The following is an 8,999-nucleotide window of genomic DNA, read 5'->3' on the forward strand; positions in this document are numbered from 1 at the left end:
AAACTAAACCATTGAATCATTTCGTTCAAAATTCAAAGATTTACCTCAATCACACTTCTCTTATCAAATAACAAATAAAAAAAGATAAATAAATTAAATGTTTGAACCAACTTAAATGAAGAATAATCTATAACAAATGTGTTGTATATATACACAGTACCGAGTTTACAGCAAAACTCAAATTGGCACAAAAGAAGACATCCTTCCAACACAACTTCGCAGAAGCACTTCAGATTTTTCTCAACCTCTTCTTCCAACAAACTAGCTTTTCGGTTTCTTTTGTGTTTTTTTCCAGAATGCGAGCTTTGAGTTGAGTCTACTTCCAAGACCACATCTGGTAGGATAATATTCACTAAGACAGGCCATATACTATGAACACGAGGCTGACAGAAAGTAGACTCCTGCAAGTTAGGCCATACAAAGAAGATTAAGACTGTAAAAAAGCTTCCAGGTATATATGGATGAGGAAGAAGTTTCCCAAAGACATTGCTTTCAACATATATTTTCTCTCTCATTTTAAGAGCTAGAAGCAATGCATCGGGATTTCCAGCTTCAATTGCACCATTAAACCAATCACCAAGACCTGGTGCTTCAAGAATCTCATTCAAGACAGACTCTACAGGTACCTGTAAACACCACCCAATTAACATATCATATAAATGAGTGAACACCTCAGATAAATAAGTGTACTCATGTCGAAGAAATTTACCTTGTTAATTAGTTCCAGAATTATTGAGACAGCAGGCTCTTGAAGGTACCTCTTCTTGGATGCAAGGCCAACTAGAGAACCAATGGATCCAACAATTTGCGTTGAGTTCTGGTCAGTTCTCCAATCTTCAGATAACCTTTTGGATCGTGCAATAGCACCATAATCAAATAATCGACCCAAAAGATTATCTCGCATGTCCTATATTGGCCACCATCATCTAGTTAAATATTCAATGAAAATGAACATTATTCCATTTGGCAAAAAAATATAAAAAAAATTGAGGCTTTCATTTGTAACCTGTCCTTTCATTGAAGAAGTGGTCGGCAGGGTATCTACTATGAGATTCAGCAATGCATCAATTTTGATGCTTGGGATAGAACTAACTAGGACAGATAAACCCAATGCAAAACCTTGCCTAGCACACTTTAAACGGGACAGATTAGTTAAAAAACATCATTAACATGAAAGCACCAATAATACAGAATTTGAAGTCAGCAAATGTAAGGTAATATACCTCCTTTGATGAAGAAACGCCACGAATAAGCCTCCAATTGATTCTTCGTCAACTTTCATTTGTAATCCTGCGTGACGCACCCTGCGTGACGCAACCAACCAATCAACCTGCATTCAACGAATCAGGGCGAATCAATGACGTTCTGTAAAGGAAATCCACACAAACAATCATATGTATAGGAAATCAACACAAACAATCATATGTAAACGAAATAAACACAAAATATAAACGAATACAGTGGAAATTTTTGTTTCGGCCGTCGTCGTTCGCCGTTGGAGCCGCAGTTCGCGTTTGGAAGTTCTTCGCAACTATAGACCATTGAATATGGTGGAATGGTCGACGATGCCCCTTCGATTGGTTTTTCGGCGATGAAAAAGAAGAGAAAGTCTTCTCCGCCGCCATTAGGGTTCACGGCGGAGAAGACATGGAAGAAATGAATGAGAGAGAAAATGAATCGAAAATGAAAAAAAAATTATCACTTTATAGGGTTTAGGGTGCGTCACGCAGCTGGAGGGTGCGTGACGCAAGGGTATAATGGTCATTAAAAAGTTTGGGGGTCACTAGCGCTATTAAAATTATGGGCCCGCACCATCCGTAATTAGGCCCCTCTTTAAAGTCATTTCCTCAAATTTCCCTAAAATTTCGGTATAAAGGTATATTTTTACCTTACCTTGATTTCGATATACCTTAATTTCGGTATACAAAAAATGCATACATTTACCTTACATTGATTTCGGTATACCTTAATTTCAGTAGAGTATCCATATTATACCTTTAATACCTAAAAATTAATTAATTTAAAAATAATCAATTTCATCGTTAAGGTAAAAATTACATTGAATAATATTTCAGTATAATTATATTTTGATATTGTTTAAAAATTATATTTCTAGAATTAAATTAATATCAAATCTATTTAATTATTTCCTTATAAGTATTAAATATATATATATATAGATATATATTTATATATATTTTAACTTATAAATATTATTTTGGTATTTCGGTATATCTTCATATACTACAATTTTAAAAATTTCGTACCTTTACCGTACCAATAATTTCGGTATCGATATCATACTTTACCTTTTTTTCGGTATACCTTAAAAGTCGATATTTTCGATATATTACGGTACGGTATTTTCAATATACCTTTAATATCAGTATATTTTTCCATCCTAGATAAAATAGATATCTTTACAATGGAGAAAAAAATAAATTTCTTAAAATTAGTTGATACATGGTTTGATTTTGTTGAAAATTTTATAATGGATACGTGAATCTAATTTCTAAAATGAAAATTAAAACTTAAATATTTATAATTTAATTAGTCATTATTTATTTTATTATAAGTATTATATACATATTTTTTATTTATAAATATTATTTCGTAGAATATATACCGATATCTCGTATATTTGTTATAAATAAAAAATAAAATCACATTAATATTAGTTATATGATATGAATTTATTTTTTTGGATAAATAATTATAATTTGTTTAATTAAAAAATATTTTGTTTTTATTTATATATGTAAAATCTAAAAAAACATCTTAATTTTAAAATCCTAAATAAATTATATTAATTATCCTTATTGGACTGGGTGTCCAGCCCATTACTCCTCATTGACCCGTTAGCTTCATTCGCCCTTTCATCAGACCTATAAAAGAGGAGAAAGCAAAACCCTAATTCTAAAGTTAGAGATAGACAGCCGCGGAAATCAGTAGCACCCATTGGAAGATCATCACTAAGCCGGCGGGTGAGTCTTTTGATCCAATTCCTCCGTTTATGATTCAACATTAATGTTTTCTTTCACTCTTTCTGAACTAATTTCCTATATTTATCTGTTTGTTTGTTTGTTTGTTGTATATATGATATCTGTTGTAGAATTGTCGCTTAATTCTCCATCTAAACACATCCTTGAATACCCAATTCATCGTCATGGGATCAAACGAAGGAGCTACTTCAATGGAGGTGGAAAACTCGACGGCCAATCCAAACCCTGCATCTATTCCATCCAAGCCAATCTTCGAACCCTTAAAGGCTCACGAGATATCTGAAGGCAAAATCCAGGTCCGAAAGGTTCCAGTTCCTCCTCATCGCTACACGCCGCTGAAGAAAGCCTGGATGGATATCTACACGCCGATATACGACCATATGCATATTGACGTCCGGATGAATCTGAAAGGTAGAAAGGTTGAGTTGAAGACCCGGGCAGATACCCCAGACGTCAGCAACTTACAAAAGTGTGCTGATTTTGTCCATGCTTTCATGCTTGGTTTTGATGTAATTGACGCCTTGGCTCTTCTGCGTATGGATGAACTGTATGTAGAGTCGTTTGAAATAAAGGATGTGAAAACTCTTCGTGGGGAGCATCTATCTAGGGCAATTGGAAGGCTTTCTGGGAAGGATGGGAGGACAAAGTTTGCAATTGAAAACTCGACAAAGACTCGAATTGTGATTGCAGATACTAAGATTCATATGCTTGGATCGTTTGCAAACATTAAGGTGGCTAGGGATTCACTTTGTAGTCTCATTCTTGGGTCTCCTGCTGGGAAGGTTTACTCTAAGCTTAGAGCTGTGTCTGCTCGGTTAGCTGAGAGGAGTTGATCTTATTTTTGATCTTCTTGTTTTGTTTTGAGATATTATTATATATGCAGATAATCCTTTTTGTCAAAAGGGTTGGAAGCAATCTCTGGTTCCTTTCCATTACTATGTTATGATAAACTAAGATTGATTGATTTATATGGTTGATAGTTTTGTTGATGGTGTCAAGGATACTGTGGAAATTATTTGAGTGTGTTGGTAGTAATTCAAAACTAGACTTAAAAACTTTAATTGGGATCTTGATACAGATTAGGGTTAATTGGGTTGTGTAGTTTTAATTTAGAATCTAATACTCTCAAGATTATTTAAGTGTCTTGTGGAAATCTCATTTATTTCAGTGTATGTATAAATTGAGGGTTAAGATCAATCTTTCAAGAATGAATGGTTTTATATTTATCTTTGATTACAACTTTTGTGGCTATAATATATATCTTGATTTGCATAATAATGTTTTGGAGTTTCTTTTACTAAAATAATATAAATTTCTCATTTCTAATAGTTTTTTTTTTTTCTCTATCATATATATTTATATCATTATTTTATACCTCATTTTTTTGGTATAACATGGTGTGAAAGACAATATATTTATATATTAGACAAAATATATAATATACATATATGAAATGAATTTAGCAAGAAAAAAAAAATTAAATTAAGTAATTATATATATATATATATATATTATATTATAGTTTTAATATATATATATATAAATAAATATATAATATTTTATATATAAATATAAAAATTATTATATAAGAAAATGATTTAATCTAAATCTCTTCCCCAAATTTCCAACCATATTACACCTCATATTATATATATTTTATTTCATAATTAATTTTTTATTTATATAGGTATATTATCTAATTAATAATTTTTATATTTATATAAATATATATCTATTTAATTTATATATAATAAAACTTATATATATATATATAATTAATTTTTTTTCTTGCCAATTTCATATATATTTATATATATATATATTAAATCAATGCTAAGACAAAATATATTTAAAATAAAATAAAATTAATAATTTAAAATATATTTAAAATAAAATATTAAAAAATAAATATTCATAATACAATAATAATTAATTTATTATATATAATAACCCTTATTAAAAAAATGTTAACGTCTAACAAATAATAATATTAATTTTTCTCTTATAATTAACATATATTTTTTTATTATTTTTTCTCTCATCATATAATTTTCTCTCTCTTTCATATTTTTTGAAAAATATTTATATTTTAAAAATGAAAAAAATTATTTAAACGATCGACAAAACATTAAATGGAAATAAAAAATAAAAAAATAAGGTAAAACAATACTAAATAAGTTATCATAATTGTAAATTCTAAAAAAAAAAACGATTAACTCTCCGATTAACTCTATTTACTCCTGAACGAATCTAAAAATTGTCATAATAATAGTATTAGCAATAATACGTAACTGATGACTACAATAATTAAAAGTTCGACGATTTCTCTCTAACCAGATAATACACCAAAAAATAATTGAGATAATAACCCAAATATGTGGTCTGTCATATCATCATATCAGATGCATCAAATCAAATTTTTAGCAACTACTCAAAGATTCAGACATCACATATTAATCTCATTAATACTCAACAAAAGACTCTAAATATTTGTCACTCTCGACAATGCAAAAGTAAGTGAGTTGTCGATTAAACCTTTTCGTGACACATATGACTAGTTATAATACAACATTTTTTTATGCACACATCATCCGTAAAAATTCTATCATGAACAACGCTTCATCCAAAAAGAAGCTCTTAGATGGAATCTTTGACTCTCAAAATTTTTTTCAACAAAAATTATATAAAATCATCTTAACGAACAATTTGTATCAATACCCCACATGAAAACTATCTATATTTTGTCAACGCATAACTTTTTGTTCAGACGGTGACATTTGTTCGCGTCTTACCAAAAGTAACTCTATTATGGGACAAAGTCTCCACAATGTTTAATTTCCTTTTATATCTAATTCAGCTAGCGAAATCACTAGACCAATGATCAAACATGTCTTTAACTGTGGTATTTCTAAATATAGTTATGGAAGCAAAATTAATGGTACATGGTAGCTAAACTTAATCAATATCATACTTAAATCTGATTATCGATGCCAAAAAATTATTCGGTTCATTGCAAATCTACTACACCATTTTGATAAAAAGGCCTTATTAAAAAAATTAAGATCTTGAATATCTAGACCTTCTTAGTTTTAAAACATTTAATATTATTTCAACTAACTAGATGACAAAACGATAAGTTAGAAAATTCTCATAAAAATTTACACTTTATTCTTTTCATTTTCACTGCCACACTTTTGGTAGAATAAATAATGACATCATATATGAGCATAGATGACAACTCACTCTTAATGAGAATTAACCAGCCCTTTTCGAAATTATTTTTACATTTTCTATCTAGATCATTTATATTCTATTTTAATGATAATCAGGTCACAATAGACATTTAATCGTAATTTAGCACCTAATATAATAAAAACTCCAATTGACAAAATAATTTTTTCACCCTCTTAATTAGCTTAGTCAATACACTATTGGCTATTAATTTTTTTTTATTTCTCATAATTAATTTATTCTTTTTTATATTCGCTCATTTATATATATATATATATATATTTTATTTCATATTACTTTTATATAAATATTTATTTATATATATATATATATATATATATATATTATGAAAAATCATATAAAACTATATTATTTAATCAATAAATTTTATATTTATATATATGATATTACATATTTTTTTTTATAAATTTAATAAATTTAATAAAATTATAATATATAATTAAAAAGTAACACTAATAATAACTATTTTTTTATTAATTAATTTATTTTAAAGAAATGATAAAGATATAAAATTTAAGTTAAAGAATAAGAGATAATAATATTTTTTTTTCTCTCTTCACACTTATTTATTTAAAAAAAATTCATGTTATTATAACATGAGTAACATTACTACATGATTTCTCGTTTTCTCTCTCAATTTCTCTCTCCATATAATTTCTTTATTTTATTTTTATATATATATATATATTATCATATAAATAAATTACGTTTTATCATTAAATTTATATAAATATTTTATTCTTTTCTCTTATTATATATATATATATAATACTAAAATATACAATAATATAATTAAATCACTAATATATTTTTTATATTTTTTTTTCTTATTATTAATTTTATATAAATATATTTTTATTTTTCCTCTCCTTATATATATATATATAATTTATTTTTTTTAATTAATTATTATTTTTATTTATTCTCTCGTAGTATATAACATATCAAATCAATTTCCTTATTTATTTATTAATATATATAGATATATAATTTCTTTTATTATATATATATATATATATATATATATATATATATATTAGATAATATAAATATGAGAAATGATAGAGGAGGTAATTTGGGAAAAGGAATAGGAAAGAATGACTAGGGGTGGGTGGCATGATATATCTTAATATTTTATCCATACCTTATATTTTACCTAAAATTTTTGTATGTAAAAAATGCATATCTTTACCTTACATTGATTTCGGTATATCTTATTTCGATATACCTTAATTTCAATATACAAAAAATTTATACATTTACCTTACCTTAATTTCGGTACTGTATCGGTATCTTTAATATCTAAAAACCATATTAACTTAAAAAAAAAATCAATCTTATTGGTAAGGTAAAAATTTCATATATTGAATAATATTTCAAAAATTATATTTTTATAATTAACTTAATATAAAATCTATTTATTTTTTTCCTTATAAATATTATATATATATTATATATTTTAACTTGTAAATACTATTTCATCAAAATCCCTAATTCTCAAAGTGAGAGAGCCTCCGAAATCACCCATTAGAAGATCATGTGAGTCTTTTGCAATTCCTCCGTTTATGATTCATCATTAATGTTTTCTTTCTCTCTTTCTGAACTAATTTCTCTATATTTATCTGTTTGTTTGCTATATATATATATATGATCTCTTTTATAGAATTGTCACTTAATTCTCCATCTAAACACATCGATCCTTGAATACCCTAATTCAATATCGTCATGGGATCAAGCGAAGGAGCTGCTACTTCAATGGAGGTGGAGAAGTCGACGGCCAATCCAAACCCTGCATCTATTCCATCCAAGCCAATCTTCGAACCCTTAAAGGCTCACGAAATATCTGAAGGCAAAATCCAGTTCCGAAAGGTCCCAGTTCCTCCTCATCGCTACACGCTGCTGAAGAAAGCCTGGATGGATATCTACACGCCAATATACGACCATATGCATATTGACGTCCGGATGAATCTGAAAGGTCGAAAGGTTGAGTTGAAGACCCGGGCAGATACCCCAGACGTCAGCAACCTACTAAAGTGTGCTGATTTTGTCCATGCTTTCATGCTTGGTTTTGATGTAATTGACGCCTTGGCTCTTCTGCGTATGGATGAACTGTATGTTGAGTCGTTTGAAATAAAGGATGTGAAAACTCTTCGAGGGGAGCATCTATCTAGGGCAATTGGAAGGCTTTCTGGGAAGTATGGGAGGACAAAGTTTGCAATTGAAAACTCGACAAAGACTCGAATTGTGATTGCAGATACTAAGATTCATATTCTTGGATCCTTTGCAAACATAAAGGTGGCTAGGGATTCACTTTATAGTCTCATTCTTGGGTCTCCTGCTGGGAAGGTTTACTCTAAGCTTAGAGCTGTGTCTGCTTGGTTAGCTGAGAGGTGTTGGATCTTATTTTTTATCTTCTTTTCTTTTGTTTTGTTATGTTTTGTTTTGTTTTGAGATTTTATTATGCAGATGATCGTTTTTCTAATTGATTTTTATTTTCTTATCACATAAATATATTATCTTTCATTATTAATTTTTTATATTCAAATTATATATATAATGGTTAGTAGAGTGAGGTCAAATAAGGTCAAAGTGTAAGTCAATTGTAAAATATGTGATGAGATGTGTTCAAAATGAATGAGTAATGATCGAAGTGAAGTGAGGATATATAAGTTTAGTTGTATATATATGGTAAAATATGTGATTGATTAGTCGAAGTGAGTAAGATCAGGCGATTAGGGATTGGTG

The 8,999-nt window shown here is 28.3% G+C and overlaps 2 protein-coding genes across 3 annotated transcripts; both read left to right on the forward strand.

The window, feature by feature from the left end:
- The first annotated feature begins 2,862 nt into the window (after positions 1 to 2,862).
- Positions 2,863 to 3,989, forward strand: LOC124925808 (RNA-binding protein PNO1-like). Of its 2 annotated transcripts, none has more exons than XM_047465913.1 (2): positions 2,863 to 2,984; positions 3,113 to 3,989. In XM_047465913.1, exon 2 carries the CDS (start codon positions 3,167 to 3,169, stop codon positions 3,833 to 3,835), a length of 669 nt encoding a protein of 222 aa, XP_047321869.1. In that variant the 5' UTR covers positions 2,863 to 2,984; positions 3,113 to 3,166; the 3' UTR covers positions 3,836 to 3,989. The 2 variants fall into 2 exon arrangements, with proteins under 2 accessions (XP_047321869.1, XP_047321871.1); XM_047465915.1 differs by having other exon boundaries at positions 2,933 to 2,980.
- Positions 3,990 to 7,744: 3,755 nt separating this feature from the next.
- LOC124927164 (RNA-binding protein PNO1-like) lies at positions 7,745 to 8,720 on the forward strand. Its single transcript, XM_047467526.1, has 2 exons — positions 7,745 to 7,793; positions 7,918 to 8,720. Exon 2 carries the CDS (start codon positions 7,980 to 7,982, stop codon positions 8,703 to 8,705), a length of 726 nt encoding a protein of 241 aa, XP_047323482.1. The 5' UTR covers positions 7,745 to 7,793; positions 7,918 to 7,979; the 3' UTR covers positions 8,706 to 8,720.
- Positions 8,721 to 8,999: the final 279 nt, after the last annotated feature.

Source organism: Impatiens glandulifera, chromosome 2, assembly GCF_907164915.1.
Source record: "Impatiens glandulifera chromosome 2, dImpGla2.1, whole genome shotgun sequence".
In the NCBI taxonomy this organism is placed as follows: Eukaryota; Viridiplantae; Streptophyta; class Magnoliopsida; order Ericales; family Balsaminaceae; genus Impatiens; species Impatiens glandulifera.

Excerpts from the sequence above, each read along its gene's own strand:
- LOC124925808 (XM_047465913.1), top strand. The coding sequence starts at position 3,167 with ATGGGATCAAACGAAGGAGCTACTTCAATGGAGGTGGAAAACTCGACG.
- LOC124927164 (XM_047467526.1), top strand. The coding sequence starts at position 7,980 with ATGGGATCAAGCGAAGGAGCTGCTACTTCAATGGAGGTGGAGAAGTCG.